General features: G+C 41.8%; 1 protein-coding gene across 2 annotated transcripts in view; it reads right to left on the bottom strand.

The window, feature by feature from the left end:
- Positions 1-17988, bottom strand: part of DGKI (diacylglycerol kinase iota) — a 226149-nt gene that overhangs the window by 8727 nt on the left and 199434 nt on the right. For both annotated transcript variants that reach the window (XM_064514311.1, XM_064514314.1), the window contains exons 29-32: positions 11279-11316; positions 9547-9667; positions 1924-1960; positions 10-109 (exon numbers count right to left, since the gene is read on the bottom strand). In XM_064514311.1, coding sequence (XP_064370381.1) covers positions 10-109; positions 1924-1960; positions 9547-9667; positions 11279-11316 — 296 coding nt within the window. The remainder of the gene's footprint in view (positions 1-9; positions 110-1923; positions 1961-9546; positions 9668-11278; positions 11317-17988) is intronic.

Below are 17988 nucleotides of genomic sequence, written 5' to 3'. Positions count from 1 at the left end.
CTGGGTTACCTTGGAGTCCATCTTTCTCAGAGATGCTCCCGCATCCACCAAGAGCTGGCAGATGGCGCGATGGCGCTGGCAGGCCGCCTTATGTAATGCTGTCTCACCCCTAGACCAAAGTACAGAAACCAGCAGTGAGACACGTCACACCAATGTACATTTACGAACTATGAGGTGCAGAGGACAGACAGAGAAGAATGCTGTATTTCTGCGAGGTTCCCTCTTGCTGGCAGAGGAAGACTTGTGCACTCTCTCCCTTAGCATCTACATCCTCTGACTCAGTAGGAAAGCCTGCAATGCACAAATAGCAGAGGGAGAACTTCTGAGGGGTAGGAAAGAAAAAGGAACCACTGTTTTATGCATTCAAAGGACAGAAAGTCACATTCCCATCCAACCACCAATTCTGTTAACTGCTGCAAGGGCAAACTAGCCACCTTTTTATTTCACAGCAGACTAAACAGCAATGATTTTTCTTCTACCTGCTATTTCTTTTCTGAACCTCACTCTTAAAGGGATGCTAGAAAAATCCCGCCCATCAAAGTCATGACTGGTGCACTTGCTGCCCTGGCTCTGATACCTTGCTCTCTTGGATGTATGAGAGGAGATCTGTGTTTTTGTTATTCATTGCTGGACAACTGGGGAAGTCTGAACATAGGATTTTCAAAAGAGAAGGCTAGGTAGCAGGTGCAGATTTATTGCAAAGCAGTTCACTGAGATTGGGGCTACGTGTAAAAGGATTCTGAGACTGACTGTACTACTGAAGTTACAAAAATCATATCAGACTTTGACTAGTAAAAGCAAGAAAGTATGCTTTGAGTGGGATGAATGCTAGTGTCAAACAAGTAAGGCCATTACATATTCTCCAAAATGACAAATCCTGTAGTAGGAAAGATCTTGCACATACCTACCCAGCAAGTGTGAGTGCATAGGGGAATTTCAATCTAAATCCATGACAGGACAAGTTGAAATACTAATAACCAACCTTGTAATCAATCTGTCTCTGCTGCACTAGAGCTAGATTCAGAACTTGATCCTATCTGATTTCCACTTGAGGACCAAAAGACAAATTTGTGCTGGCAGTTATGGCTTGAACCTTTGCTTTTCAAGAGTTAGTGGACCAGTCCTTTGTAAATGGAAGACCCCATAGCTACGCTCACTTGCATTTCATTCCAGTGGCTTTGCTCTGCCTCTGCATGGGGAGGAAGCCATACAGACTCCACCACCCGCAAACAGCCCATGCACCTTATGCAGAAGCTTCCTGGCTACTTCCACTAGCAGAGGAGGGCACTATAGGATGGGAATCTTGGAGGAGCACATTCTTTAACCCCTACGAGAAAGGCTATTTTTGCTTCTCTTATATTCCATATGCTTCCCAGGATTATTCATGCTTCCCATATATCCTCTTTGTGACATCTTCACTATGCAACAAGTCATAGAGCAGGTGGGAATTGAAAAGTAAAATCTTTTCTTTATTCTGTAATAATGAAGAGGTGGCTGATGTTCTAATAGCTTGAGAGAAATCTTTGTTTGCACAAGTTGTGACCACTTGGGACAGGGCACTCTGGACGACTTAAAAATGAACAGAATAAAAGATGTTGAGTAAGGAAAGTATTTTCTTGACCTTTGGAATTTAGTCTTCAGGTTGGTCCCTCAGTGACTTCCTAGTATTCCTCTAGGAAGACTGGGGGGGGTGGGGCAATATGGAGGAAGTCCTTTTTGGAGTTTGAGAAACATTTGTTTGAGGCCAGACAGCCAGGTCTGAAGTTGTTGTTGTTGAATGGGGCGGGGGGGGGGGGGAGTGGACGGGGTTAAGAAATATGCCATTTTCAGACCTTTTTTCATTTGAAAGTTTGCACTTGAAAATCGGGAGAACTCTACTAGTGTAATGTGGGTAATGTGAACAGCAGGGTAGCTTGTACTTACGTTTCACTGTCTGTCATGTCCAGTAATTCAGATGGACCTGCAAAAGAGAATCAGGTATGTCATATAGCATTTGTCCACATGACTGGAGGAACATGACTCCCAGAAGCAGGTTTCTCTGGTGCAAATGTGTAAAAGAAGTCAACTGAAAGCTCAATTTGCATAAATATGCTGAACTTCAAGGTAGTATTTGCTTGCCCAAGCCCTTGCACTAGCAAAATTCTAAATGCACAGTCACTGCTGGAGTGTCAGCACCAGGGAGTAGCAACCTCTAAATTACACTGGGAATGAATATTCATGGCATTTATTTTCTCACTCTTCACCTTGCTCAATTAAGTGGTTCACATAAGTACAGTGCATTGAAAATGCTGATATACTAGAAACCCTGATATACTGTAAGTTAAATCTATTGTTAGTACAAAAGAGAAAATGTCATTATAAAGTTGAAATTTGCCAAATTCTGTCCTGAATGACATCCCTGTGCTACTCCATTTAACAGCATTATACAGAATGTAGATCAGGGTGGAATATTCCCAGCAGTCTTTATATTGATATGCAAATCCTGTACCCTACTGGTTAGCAATGATCAGGAAAGTAAGATTAAGAAAAACAAAAAAGATTTTTGTTAAGTGGGACAAAATAATGCATTTATGCTAATGTTCTTTTGTCCTTGATATTCACTACAGGCAGATGTTTATAGCAGTGAAATCCATCATTAAATTACAGTGAGATGGAAAGGCTAGGATTGGAATAGCATTCAAAATGAGAAAAACTTTTCCCTTTGCGGTCTAGTTTATTATTCTCTTCTCAAACACTCCGGAGCATAGTGCCAGATGGTAAGGGACAGTTAGCAAGGGGAACATGAAACTTTACAGGAATTTTACTTCCTGTGCGTGAATTCACTTCATTACACTTTGAATTTCAGATTCAAGAGTCTTCAAGAGCTTATGGCAAATCTCACCTGAAACTGAGGAATTTCATGCTATTTATTTACAAAGGCCTATACACAACCTCTTTTCATTACTTCTTTCATTCTGTGGGTGTGTTGAAATGGATCAGAGCAGCCTGTGTCTTCCTTACTCTTTCTACAGCCTATACATTCAATATCATCAAGGCAGCTGGCTGCCCTTGCTCCTGGAACTGCAGGTAGCTCATTCCCTTCATCTTGTATCAGAATGAGAAAGGGGTGGTCAAAAAAGTACTATCCTTAGTCCCCAGTGCAGAGGGCATTTCATACCAATTACAGAGTTCTCCAAACTCATTAGCTACTCTCCATTTTCAAAACACTGTACACTCTAATGCTACACATCCCCATTTCTGCACTTGGTAGTTATGCCAATCCTCCCCATCTAAAAGTAGAATTACACACAACCTGAAAGGTCCTTTAAGCATAGAAGAAGCATATAGGGGGCTAAGCAGGCCCCTTTGGTGACAAAAAAGAGAAAAACAATTGCCCAAGAAACCAAAAGGAAAAAAAAATGAACAGAAAGACTTCTGACACCTCTCAGGAGAAAAGAAAATCACGTTCTCCCAAAATAGAAGTGTTTCCCCATGGTTTGCTGCAATGCACCTCCCAGTGATAGATAACAAGCAATGGCCTTCAGTGCATTGGAAAAGACACTGTCAAATCAAGTATTATTTCTGTTTGCTGATGGGAAAATGAATGTGTGTGATGCAAAGGTGGAACAAGGTGACTGCACGGGGGGTACGGAGTGCAGAGGTACCTACCTAGATAGGCAGAGAAGAAGGGAAAAGGGGGTTAAAACAGCTGGAGTAAGGAGGGAGAGGAGGTAGAAGAATATGATCTGAGAGGGCAGAGGAGCTGGGACCAACCGAGTGTGTGTGGAGAGGTGGGAAACGAATGATGAAGGAAAAGTGATCTGGAGTAGGAAGAAACAGCAGGGACATGAGGACGGAGAAGCAGAGAGCTGCAGGCTGGCAGGCAGGCTACAAATGCAGACCTGGGGAAGTGCCAGGTGCATGCTGCCTGTGCACAGAGGGGGCTCTTCAGGAGACTGTTCCAAATAAAGCTGCTCCTAGGAGCACCCTGGACTTTGTCACACTTGAGGGTCAGATATTGGGAATAACCAATTTGCAGCATAATGTGGTACCAGGATTCACTCTTTTTGTTCTTTCTGCACTATCTCTAAAATTAGACAGTCCCAACTCTCACACAGCTCTGAGCCATGCTCTTTATTTCTTTACTTCATTTTCAGCTGTGCTTCTCTTAAACCATCTCACGCCCTCCTCCTAATTCCCCTTCCCCTCTCTTTTGGACCTCATTTTTACATCAGTCTCCCTGGCGCTGCCAACCGACCATTCCAAATCCCCCTCTGCCCTTGGACAAAAGCTGCACAGATGTGGGAAGGGCTGGCACTGGGAAAGCTAACGGCACTGTCATCCTGACCCAGCGGGGAGGCGGCTGTTTTACTCCAGGACAAGAGGCAAAGAAAGAAAAGGAGACCAAGACGCAGAGAGAGAGAGGACAAAATAACCCAATAGAAATCCGGAAGGGAAATGCATGAGTGAGATTTCTATCAAGGAAAACGGCAGGGGGGAAAATAAAAACAAAGGATAGAAATGTGTGGAGGGGGAAAAAAAGAGAGAAAGAGAGAGAGAGACTCGGGGACTAAAGAAGGGCAGGATGGGGACAGTGGGGGGAGAAGTTTGCATGAAAGGAGCTGAAAAGCATGACGCACTGAGGGGAAGCCCAGCTGAGATCACTCTCTATCCTTAACATCTCCTATAGACTGTCTGTGTAGAATTATTAACTTTTTTCCTTCTCTCCTTCTGCCTCCTTTCACTCCACCAAAGCCCCTCTCCAATTTCTCAGGAGGCAAAGCAACTTGAACTGGGGAGAGGGTGTGGGAAGGGAGATGCTCAAAAGCAGCTGCCCTTTAGCTGAGCTCATTCCAACATAAAAGAAAGACTAAATGACCATATTTCAGAGGCATTTCCAAAATATACAGCACCATGCAGTTTGAAAGGCCTCAAGGCTTGCGGCACACCCTACCCCCTCCAATGGAGGTGGTTACAGTCAGCCACAGGAGACCTACAGCTGTTAACCCCTGCCAGTCCCTTGTCCTGTCAGTCCCTACTTCATAGAACTGGGGAAGAAGTGTGTGTATTTTTTAAGCAGTGATGTTTGACATTATTGGCATTTCTGGTCATTTACCTGGCAAAACCCTCTTTGCTTAATAATTTGATTAAGGTTGATATCTGTGGGACAAAATTGGATATGGTTCCTCACCTTAAAAGAGGGAGTATTTTTAAAATAACAGTAATCTGCAATGTCAGGACTATTTCTAGTCTTCTCCCAACTCCACACACCTCATTTTTACCTGATGCAACTATTAACAGTGTCTGTTTTTTACTGCTAGTGTGTTTTGGCTCAGAATTTCCACCATGACATGAAGACTATAGTCCTATTATAAACAGAGCTCTTGCATGCCTTCCATCTTCACTGTCTCTCTGTCATGTTGACCTCAAATTTGCTAAACTTACAAGTTAAAATAGAGGATTTTATACCTGGTGTCTTCTAGGAAAAATGAGCTGTTTTCTGCTTACGTCCCTCACAAATGTCCCACTACCATAAAATATTCTGCAAGTCTAGACATATCAGTGAAAGCCTGGCAAAGCCACTCTCCCTCAGTGTTGCTTTCCAAAGGCTATTCAAGGCTGTTTTGTCCCTGACATGCATGTCTGTCAGGGCAGAATTTGCTTTCCAGAAGTCTTCCTTGGAACTGCTGAACCTGGTGAGGGTACAAATCCAAACACTTCCACAGCACTCTGCAGTGCTAATAGTAACAACAGTATCTTCTTTCTTCCAGAGGAAGCTAGTCTGGTTCTCAATATATACAGGAATCAGATCTGATCAAGGAGATGCCTGGGTCATTTTTCAAAGCGAAACCCAGGTCTCATACACTCAACAGAGCAAGGACATTGAGATTTGAAGTCACAAAAACGTTCAGCATGGGATGCACTCCTTGCTGACTACTCCACCAGAAGTTTACAACACAAAAACCTAAGCAACTGTAAGTGTCCTCCTGTTCTTCTGTTTAAAAATAAAGAAAATTCCCTGGACGAACCACTGAATTCTTGCTATTCTTTTGAGCCTCTAGGGAAGAAGAGAAGACAAGGAGAAGGCAAACCTTGCATCGTTTGTTTTCAATAACCGTTACAAATTATAAATACTTCAAAACTATCAGATGAGGACTCCAAGTCAGATTTGATTCCAAATGTGGAAGATGATTTAGGAGATCTTTTTTCTAACTGAGCTTCTTAAGCCTTCTCTGCTTCTGTTCAGGGAAAGCAAGTAAACAGTTAACTTTGCTCTGAAGTGTGTGAGAGAGTTGCTGACTGCAACAATAAGCAAATGTGGTTCTGATACTGAGTCTGGACTAAGTGTTTCTCAGCACAGCCACAGACAGTGCTTAAAAGGTGACCCTCATACTATGAGCAATGGACCCTTTATTTAGGAAGCCACTCTGCAACAATGTGCAGGTGTGTACATACCTGCCGTTCCTGCAGGGAGGACAGACAGAAACTGCTTTGCAGAAGCAGCACTGACAGCCAGCAAAACACTGCTGTTCCCGCAGCAGTAAGCAGCTGTCGTTCTCACACCTACTACACTGGTGCTTCAGCTGCTATTCCAGGCTTGTGCTAGTCCACTAATAAGTATCTGGCAGTGCTGCACAGCGGTCTCCTTGTGTGACTCATCGTGCTTTTTCTAATTTGAGAAGGGTTATTTTCCTCCTGTTAACATCTGAAATCATTCTGATCTAGATCACAGAATAACCTCTCATATGGATGTTCCCTGTGTGTTTGCAGAAGGCATAAAGCCATCACCACAGAAGACAGTCTCAATATCACTACACAACTGTCCCTCCTTCACAATCCCAGTGCTATGGGGAGTGGAATTCCCCACTCCTGTATCACATCCAGTTCACCCCACTAGTTCCACATTAGGCAGCTAAAACTCCTCATAGGTTTGGTTTGTTTGTTTTAATATTCAGAACATTTTCCCTGTATGATTAATAATAGGTTTTCCATGCTGTGTGCTGGAGGGTATTTTTCAGCAGAACTCCTATTAATGTTAACTGTCTCTAGTCACATATGGGACAAATTATGGGGGGTATGGCTGGGCAGAAGAAATTGCCAGCTCAAAAGTAAGATCCATTTTTCATCAAGGGTGCACATACACAGAGATGAGAGGCTAGATACAGGGAAAGCTTGAGGTATTTAGTAACATTGGATTGGGTCTTATAGACTAATTAATGTTGAGATGATGCCAGATGCCAGAAAGTGCAACAGGAAAAAAAAGGGGGAGACATTATGGTGATGATGATTCAGCAAGAGAGCTCAGTTGTGACTGAGAAGTGCCCAGAGTAGAAATGAGTTTCATTAATTGCTTGGTGGGAGAAGAGAGGAGACCCCTATTAGAGCATTGTCCAATGCACTCTCTGATCCCCAGAGAACATTAAACAAATGGTGCATTTGGAGAAGGCCGGAGGACAACGTCTGGAAAGCTGCAAAAGCTTCCTGACATCAGTGGAGAGAAACTGGGCTGACATTTGCTGAGCATCCTGGTTTGTCTTTGTCTAGCAGTCCCTAATCCCTTGCATTTCTATATTCAATTAAAAAATTCCCATGGATTTCCTGCTCACATCCTTACCAGCTTAAGCAATCTCATTTTAAACCTTCACCAAAGGAATGGCAACTGGGTCAGACCGCAAGTAAGCATATATGCCTAAGAGGAACCTGGAGAGGGACTGATGAGGGGGAAGAGGCACAGGTCATGTGCAGTGTGAGGTGAGACCAGAAAAAGTAAGTGAAATTATGTCTGTCTACTGAATTCAGATGTATTTGTATGAACTGTGACTATTGAGATAATCCAGAGAAGTTAAAGGAGAGGTAGAGTTGGCACTAGTAAGACTTGCTGCAACTCGTAGGAAAACTAGCCAATGCTTGGATATAAGGCCAGCTACACTTAGCCATCCATATATAGGTATCCATACATATGTTATGTGCCTAGATCATGATGATCTAGTTAAAACTGTCAATGGAATAAAAGAGCAATTCAGACCACCTCAGCCAGACATCTGGGCTCAGTTCAGTTGCCCACACATGGACATCTACTGCCATTCAACATGCCTCATGGCAAGCCTTGAGATGCATTCAGAATGATAAGGATGCTTGCCTGGGCTTCAGCTGCTGCTCCAAAAAAGTATGGGTCTCCTGCAGGCTTTGTATGTTATCTGGTAGACCTATGCAGAACCTTGCTGGGTTCCACTAACTACCTTGACTAGGGTCCCCATTCAGCTGGCCATATGAGAGGTCCAGTGCTATTAAAGACAGCCTATAGTACCCCACCTCACCTCCACTTGCCACTGATAGAGCTCAGGTCTCCTCAAGTTCCTATGTCAGATATGGGCAAATGAACTGAGTCTAACATCTCTGTTGACAATGCGGGAACACATAGCTTACATGAAGAGACCTATATGTAAAAGCCTAAACTTGGAGTCAAAATTAAACTAAATCCCACCCTGCTTAACACAAGTGTTAACAGATGGATTATTGCCTCTTCCTTTACTACAAGTTGTGGGGGTTTTTCCCTCTCTGTACAATTTTTGCACTGATTTTCTAGCAGTAACTAACACTTATTCCAACTGCCAAAGACAATCTCTGTGTTTGGTGCTAAGACTTCTACTGAAATAATATATTGGATTCTGACACCCAAAAGTCAAGATAGGCATTGATATTTTGGAGAGGGATCAGAGAAGAGTTACAGCAATGTTTAAAGGATGAGAAAATATTTCCTACAGTGCAGGGGGATGATCACTGGGGCTTTAGCTCTGCATATAGAGTACCTAGACTATTACTGTATCATTCTGCAACAGCCAGTGCATAAGATGATTCCAGTTCCGACATGCAGAAACTCCTAAATGCTACTGCCTCAAATATATGTACACATGCATTGTTGCACAGTCCATGTAAGCATGCCTCCATTCCTGTCACAGCCAAAGATAAAAAGAGTCCAAAGGAAAAAGGGGAAATGACATGATCACAGCCTACAAATATTTAAAACGCAGGATCATAATTTTTTTTGTTATCAGGTGGTCTTCACAGTAACAGAGAGATAAAATCAGAAGGTTGGAAGGGAAGCTAGGCATATCAGTCTAGAAATAAATGCACAGATTCCTAATCAGGGTGTTATTAGATGCTGAAAAAGTATCAATGGTAGGATGGGCTCTCCATGGCTGAAAACGTTTTATTTGAAATTGGATGCTTTCTACAACATATGCTCTAACTGAAACACAAATTAGTTCAGAGAAGTCCTATACCAGAGGTCAAACTAGAGCATCATACTAGGTCTTCACAGCCCCACAGCTGATGCAACTGTGAAAATACCCGTTCTCCTCAAAAGCATCCTTATTTTAGTTTTCACACTTTTCCTTTATGTGAAGCCCTCACTGTCACTGCTGCCACATTCCTAGCCTCTTCCCCACACATGCTGCTGAGAGTGACCACAACAAGTGAGAGCACTCACAGAAGTGCCATGGGGTTCCACCTGACGGACACTTGGCTGAGGTACAGCTCTCTGTGGGTTTGCCCACTGTGACTCACCATGCTCCAGGATGTATTTCACAATCTCGCCATGCCCGGTCTTGGCAGCATGGTGCAATAAGGAGCAGTGATCAGGTCCTTGGATTAACAAATTGGCTCCCTTTTTACAGCATTCTATGAACTGGAATAAAAATGCACGGAAAAAGGATAAGACAGGAGAAGCAGAAAAACAAATATGCAGGTAAATTATTTATTAATTTTGCTAGGAGGCCAGTACAAAAAGGAAATAAAAATAAAAATAAAATAAAATAAAATAAAATACTACTTTAAAGCAAGCTTTTACAACTCAATAGAAAAATATCTAAAATTAGAAGTATCCACAATAATATGGGTTAACAAAAGCAGAACAGAGTTACTGAGCAGTGAGACATTGCTGCTACACTGGTGATGAATCTTGCAATCAATACCCAGGAAACCACTTCCAGTGAAGCTGCTGGAATATTTAAAAATGTATATATTTGATGGAAAAATCTGGCTCTCTACTGAAAATTCCAATTTCTTCTCAGTAAAGGAGACAAACCCACAGCAAACACTTTCCAACTAAAACTGAAAATGCTGATTCAAAAATCCACAGGCTCCCCGGGGAACTGGAATTCAGCTGCCTCAGACCTCCATGCTCACACTCTCTCCCCTACCCAGAGCCCTCAAAAGGGGAAGAACTATTCAGGGACGAGTAAGAATGAATGGGGAACAGCAACTGATTAGTTCTCAAAATTGCTGCAAAATCCATGAGGGTTTGCAGTACAGGCTGTTACAGAATAGAGGGACAAGATTGTGACTGTGAGGCATTATTTATGATGTAATGTATCTACAGAAGGACAAGAAGTTTCCCTCTCCAAACAAACTCATGTGAAAAACTTTCAAGGGGAAACTCTTGTGAATTCCAAAACAGGGCAATATTTTTATGATTGCTGGTTTGAAGGAGGATCCCTAAGATGCTGCAGCCACAAGAGCAGGGGTGGAGGTATGGAAGGTACACCTGTAGGCTAAGAGTTGGCCTAACAGTACTGTCATTTTTACAAATAGCTCCAAGCTGACTTTTTGCAGATAATACTGCAATCATTAATCACAGTCCTCATCCAAATTCAGGGGCATGTTTGCAAATCCTGACTTGGCTACTGAAAAACATGTCCTGAATAACTGTCAGACACAGAACATCAGGCTCTGGGAAGAAAATATTTTTCACATCTGTGTCCTTTCCTCCCAACACAAGGTAGCGATAACTGACAATGCCAAGACACTATGGCTTTCAGGCCATCCATCAGACCATAAGACATCGAGCTGAGGTGCATTCTACCTGCTCTTGTGGTTGCCTAGGTAGAAGTTAAGAACCCTCTGGCAATGCTAGTGGCTTGGCCAAAGACCTCACTGCGGGAAAACAGCCTTTGCTGTGTGAGACTGTGTCAAAACTACCCTGTTGTTAAGTGTTGGTTGCATTTGCCAGCATAGTAATTTCCCTGTTAGTAACTGACACATTGCTCTTTACAGTGCACTATGAATCCTGGACTGAACGTTGCTGTCTAACACCAGATCCTATTCACTTGCATTTCACACCTCACCTGACTATGTGTTCCCCTAATATTCAAGGTTTCCTGGAAAAGCTGTAAAATGTCATTTGCCAGCAGTCTTTAAAGCAGTCTATTTATCTTTTCAGCAGAGGTGTGATATAATTTACAGTATATCAGAGCTGCAAATAGCTGTGAAAAGTAGACACTCAGTGTTCTGTACTTACTTTCAGCAGATCACCAGCTATGACTGCCTGTAAAAGTGCTGCAAAAGACAAACAGAAAATGAATGTTAGGCAGAAAGCATTATGGATATAGCCTCACAACTGAGAACATAGCTTACAGTACGTGCAAGTTAAGATCAGTGCCACAACACACTTGCATTCTTGCGTATTATCAAAAATGATGAGACCTCTGCTCTGATACATATTAGAAAGGCAGAAGGAAGACTGACTATGGTGCAGGAAAGCTGCATGGGCATCAAGCTAGTGTTTTCCAAAACTGCCCTGGCACTGCATGCCTCTATCTGAATTCTTGCCTTGGGATACTTCGGGGAACTTTCAACAGTGTCTGCAAAGTGGGCCTAAGTCTCTGGCACCTGAGCCACCAGTAAGAATATCACTGTCAACAACCCAGGGAACTTGAAAGTCCATCAGACCCTTCAGACTGATGGTGAAAAGGTCAGTTAATCTCAAATATAGTGGGAGTCCCAAGTTGCAGAAGATTGAGGAGCAAAACAGAAGCTTGTTAATAATTATTTGTATTAAAAAAAAAAAACACCCTGACATGCCAGTTGACAGCAAGACCCCCAAGTTTGGTAGGCAGGGTCAAACACAGAGCAGGAGCCAGTTCCCACCTTTTTAGCATTTGTAATCTACACAGACACAGAAGGAAAAACAGTGACAAAGAGAGGGGAAGCAACAAAAGACTCACAGCAAGCCAGGGCAGAGCTGTGAACAGAGTCTAGATCTAACCACTACCTGCTACTGTCCAGCTTGCACCCATTAAGAGAAGGAGGAAGGCAAGACCCCGGGTGTCTGTAGTGCCTTATGTATAGGCTGCCTTCATCTAAAGACAGTCTCTGAACAGAGAGTAACTACAAACAAAAGAAGGTGATACAAATCTACTATCACACTGCTATTTCTTCCTTTTTTTTCTCCCTCTCACTCACGACAGATACCATAAAAATCAATTATGAATAAGCTTTCTGGGAAAGCACTTACTTGGTCTACATCTTAGAGAGTGTTTAAACATCTGCCTCAGTTCATACTTTTTCAAGAGTGCCTAAGCCCATTTCTATCTTCAAACCCAGGCAACGCAATCAAGTTAAGCATTTGCTGAAGTGCCATCCTTGATAAAGAGGTCAAAAGCTCACATAGGGAGGAGTAAGGAGGAAAGACAACAATAGATTAGATTTGTCTCTGAAAAATAACACATGGGAAACCGCACAGCGCAAATTCCACAAGGAGCCTGTTGATGCTTCAGGAATGACAACACATCCAACTAAACACTGCAGAAGAGGATGGGAGGGCGAAGATGACTCCACAAATGTCCATTTCTTTGAAAACACCTGGAGTTGTGTGTGGCTTTCAGTCATCTCAGCAATGTCTTATGCCCTGGCCATGTTCTGACTTAGTAAAGTAGTAGCTACAATCACAGGTAATTCTTGTACCATTGGATTTAGGGCAGTTTTACAGTGACTGCACACTAAATATGTCCTGTAAATCTCCTGGCATCTGTGTGGGTGAGGGCTCACTGTTTTGGGGAATGAAAAAGACACATATCGGAAGGTAAAGGCTAGAATTGGAAAAATATATATATCTTTCTTTCAGATTTCATTTTCAGTGATTTAAGTCCTTTTTTTTTTTCCCCAATGGTTCTGTCTTAATCCAAACTGATACCAGGGCAGAATTTGGCCCTCGTGTTATTCATTTTATCTTTTCCTCCTTCCTGCGGAGCTGGTCTCACAGCCACAGTTGTTCTATGGGCTACTGGAGACTGCACTTACTTACATAAATATCCTGCTCTCCTCACACACTGGGGAGTCAAATGAACTGGTGACACCAGCTTTACCGTGCCTTCTACATACAGTGATCTTAACACATGGCAACCCTGAAACTACTCCTAAAGGGGAAGAGATATATTTTCCAATGCAAACCAAGGCTGCTGCTTAAGGTTATAGTTCAAAAAGCCAAGAGAGAGGATAGAAAACTACAAAGTCAAAAGAAAAGCCTAGCAATCCATGATACATTGAGTATCAGTAACTAGAGGTGGGTCTGGTGATAAGGCTATTAAGATGAAGGCAGCTCTAGCAGCTTTAAAACACATTCAACAAAATTAGCCTAATCTTTTTCCTTCTTTTCTAAGCCTCCAATCCAGCAAACATTTAGGCAGATGCTTAACTTTCATCTCAGCTAATCACATTCTTTTCACCAAACCTACCTGCACACTTAAAATTAAGTGCTTTGCTAGGGTAGAACCTGCTACATAAATGAATACATTACAGATCAACAACAAAACCAGCTGCATAATGAGTGGATTAGGCTACAGTAAAATAATTCAGTGCTGTAAATCAGGATGCTGGAAGACTTAGAAGCCACTGGACTGGAAATGGGGAAAGGTTCTTTAGAATAGGGCTCAGAGTTACATACACATCTGAATATTGCTTAGCACACTAACCCCATAAACCCAAATGGGACTGCTGGGCATACTGAAGAGAAGAATCAAGATCACCTGGTCGTAAAAGACGTGGTTAAAACAAGCGAGCAGATGGTATTGACAAGAGAGCACTGAATGAGAAATTGGATAAAAACAGTGTTAACACGCAATGTCAGGCTAGCTTAAAATTACAAACATTAAAGTGAGAACAGTTTTATGTCTTCTGAGTAACACCGCATCACTGATGTAATATATAACATGAATTATGCAATTGTTTTATCATAACATAAATTACCTCTGAGTTTTAAAGATGCCTCAAAAATTACTTGATTTAATAAATATTTAAATCAAGTCATTATTTTCTAAACTTTTCCTAAGACAAGCATCTGTCATGACTAATAGAAATGTTTTATTACCTTTTTTATTTATTTAGCAAGTAGACTTATTGCTGATGAAAGGTGACAGCCCAACAACACTGGAGACTGAAGTGCTCTGTCCATTTAACTAGGAAGTGCTCAGTCTGCCTAGACTCCCTTGGCTGCTTTCTCAATGAAGCTCAATACTCTTTATTGGTACACTCCTATGGACAGCTCAAGTTTCATCCCTGTGCAATCACCAACCTCTGCCAAAACTACCAGCAAATGTGTCAATTACTGCCCATGGTGATGGATCTGGACAGAAACACCCACCTACTATGAAATGGGCAGCCAGAAATTCACTTCATACATGTGATGGCTGCTGGAGAGCAGTAACTTTTGGTCCCCACTGGGCAAATTTTAAAACAAGGCTCTAAACACCTATGTAGGCTAACTTACTAAAGAAGCCTCATAAAAGAAAAAGTAGAAAAACATCACAGACCTGCCTTATAAATTAAATAATGAACAACTATCATAGGATAATGTACTAAGATTTAAAAAAGCCATGTTAAAAAGGCAGTTAACTGAATTCTGGTAATTCTAGTGCAAACTAGTGCAGCTTGAGATACAGGAAAAACACCTAGCAGGTATATCCACCCATATGCAGAATACAATACCTTTCCTGTGGCATGTCTGTCTCTCATGTTATTTCTACACTAGTGCCCACTAGTTTCTATTGGAAACAGCTATTTTCATTTCATATCCTAAAAATATATGTTTGTGTCACTGACTTACAATAAACATTGTAACAGCCAGCCATAAAATTCATCTATTGAATCACAGCTGCTTTCTGGTTCTGAACATGAAGTTGGTAGCTTTACAAGGTAATGCTGCACAGTCAGTTATTAAACTCTGGGCAAACAGCAAAGTTCTCATGGACAACAAGAGAGTGACGTATCTGTACCAAGTAACTGGAAGCTGCAAGACACATAGGAGGCTGTTCTTGCAAGGCTGCCTGGATAGTCAGAAGAGAAAGTAACCCTCCAAGGTGGTCTGGAGCTCCTGAGATAGTTCTTGTTGTGCATTTCTCTCCACAGACTACAGAAGTCCTAGGGTAAATGACCTCTTAACTTGCAGTACCTAAATTAGGAGCCAAAGCATGGGAGAGAGGAGATCCTCCAAGAGAGCATCATGTCAGGAAACACACCTGATCAGCTGTAAGGAGGACAACTAAACAAGGGCAAAATGGGGGCTCCTCTAGCTTTTCCAAGGTATGATTATCCTAGGATCCAGCAATACTCACAGCCTCCAAAATTTCAGGAGCCTTTTGTATAGCATATAGCTGTAGCATGACAACAGTGGGGTGGGAAGGGGCCCTCAGGTCGCTGAGGCCAGCTCTGTGTAGTCAAAAACAGCAGATGGTTTAGTTTAACTGGTCATACAACACCGATTGGATGCTCTCACCCTGATCCCCAAAGCCTATGTAGCATATCATCACAAATGTAGGGCCTAACAGACAAAGACAAATCCACAACTGCAATGTGTTATAAGAATACAAGAGGAGAGGGATAGGAACCATTGCCACTGTCTCGCTTACTTCCAAAAGTGAGGCTTGGTCAAGGAAGATTCTCACAACCTCCTTGAGTAAGGGAGAGCTCACCAACAACAACCACCCCTGCCACTCTGCCCTGAAGGAAAAGTCCTTCCTGATCCCAAAGCTGCTGACCAGCTTAACCCTGAGCACATAAGTGAGGCTCAACACCAGGCTCCTACCATGACAGAATTTTGCTGATAAAACACTTTCAAAAACATTGAGAAAAATCTATTATTAGTTCCTCTTAGATGATATCTCAGGATTGCAAGGGTCTTTGTTTTAAATAGATTTTACTAGGTGACATGGAAAATATTTATAAGTTACATGAAATAGTCATTAGTGAGACAGTGAGAGAGGGTGTCTTTCACTCCAAAAAATCCCAAAATGCTCTATGGTTCTACAGTCTGCCACTGTCAGCAGTACACAGGTAATTTTGCTTTCTGTGTATGAGTTATTCATGACCATAAATACTTATCAGATTTTACCTGCCAGATTTCACACCTGAGCTGACCCTATCCATGTCATATTTGCATCCACTGCTACTGTACAAACGAGCTGATAAAAATGTGACTTTTTAAAGCTTTTACCATCTCCATGGAATTCTCTAGTAAGGGTCTAAGAACCATCACTGGAGGAAGCAGAATTATTCAAACTATGTTTTAAAGTATGAGCATCACCTAAAGGTAACCTCCATGGTTAAAATGCAGTCAACTTGAGATCTATGAATGAAATGCACTGTGTGACAGTGAAGTACTATTTATGATAATACATCTTACCATTGGTTAAAAATACCAGGATAACCATGCATATGAACACTGTATGACAACAAATAAGGAATCACACATCTAAGCACAAGGCAAATTCTGGCAGCATTTAACTACCATAACCCTGTAACAAAGCCTGTAACAAAATTAAGGTTGCTAAAATCCTTAGCTCTTTCAAAAGACAGCTGATGATATTAAGTGATCAGGACCTTGCAGAAACCTCCTCTAACAGACAGTGCCTGCAACAACCCAGCCTTTCTAAGACAAGGCTGAAGCACCAATTCAGCAGTTGGGCATGGATTCAGGGAATTGATATGCCATCCACATTTCAGCTCTGGATGTTTCTTAATGGTTAGAGGCAGCCAATAAAAGATACTAGACACAAGGACTTTGGTGAGAGCCCCTCCTGAATTTGAGCTTTAGCGTCCACCACCATTTCCTGCTAGATTTGCTCAGGGAAACTTTTAATGAACACCTCCACACACACTGCCTCCCTCAAACCTTGCTGAGCTGATAAGAAGAAACTGCAGAAGGTGGCGGCATCATCGAATTTCTTGACAGTTATTAAACATAACTTGGTCTATCATTAGCTTCTGGAACATTTGCAGCTCTTTATTGCTGTTGTACACTGTGCGAAATTCATAGAACGAGAAATTTAAAGTAATTACAGTTTTATATGTTGAGAAGTTAAAAGCTGACCCCGACTATAAGGGCGTTCTTTTTACATGGCTGGAGTCTACTGAGTTGTTAAAGATCAACATAAAAATGATAAGAAAACAAGCCCTCATTCTTCATTTCCCAGGAGTTTTGTAGAAATCGATAACAACTTCTATTTCAATCACTCAAAAAGCTAAGCTCTCAAGTGAATAAGAAGCCTATATAGATTATCATTCAAAAATACATTATTCTCTTTGTAACCAACCATTTGCTTGTAATAGCTTTGTACAATCCTGTAAAGATCAAATCCAATATGAAAAACTGACAGTAACATAACTTCTGCAGAAATGTACATAATTGACCTTTTTTCCACTCTAGCCATAATCCTCAACTCTGTCCTGCAGACTTGGGTGGGAGAGGGGAAGGGGCAGTGCACTCCAGGGAAGTGGTCTGTGGACTAGTTCACTTCCAAGATGACTATGAAAAATAAGCATCTAAGCTATACAACAGTGCATACACCTGACATTTCCAACAGGTCTGCTAATCCCACAGAAAATTTTTAGGGAGCTGCAGTGGAAAAAGGTTGAAAAACTCTGCATTTGAACTTTTAAAAAAGCAGTTACCTCTTCCTCATATTTAATCTGCTTTTAAACTCACACACACACACAAAAAAAAACTTTAGGATACCTACGTCAAATTGTCTACATAACTGTGAAATTAAATAACAGAATTAATAATGCTTTGCTGGAATAGCTGCCAGCATGCAGGTCTTTGATCTACAGACAATCTCAAGTCTCACCAAAGCTGATGATGCTTAAACATTTCTCTTTGAAGCTAAGCTAAGTGGAAGGAGCAATTAAATGTTTCTTCATGTATTTTATGCATCTACAAGTACTAGAAGTAACTAC

The sequence above is a fragment of the Dromaius novaehollandiae genome, chromosome 1, assembly GCF_036370855.1.
Source record: "Dromaius novaehollandiae isolate bDroNov1 chromosome 1, bDroNov1.hap1, whole genome shotgun sequence".
NCBI classification, from domain to species: domain Eukaryota; kingdom Metazoa; phylum Chordata; class Aves; order Casuariiformes; family Dromaiidae; genus Dromaius; species Dromaius novaehollandiae.
This window is presented reverse-complemented; position numbering and strand designations above follow the sequence as displayed.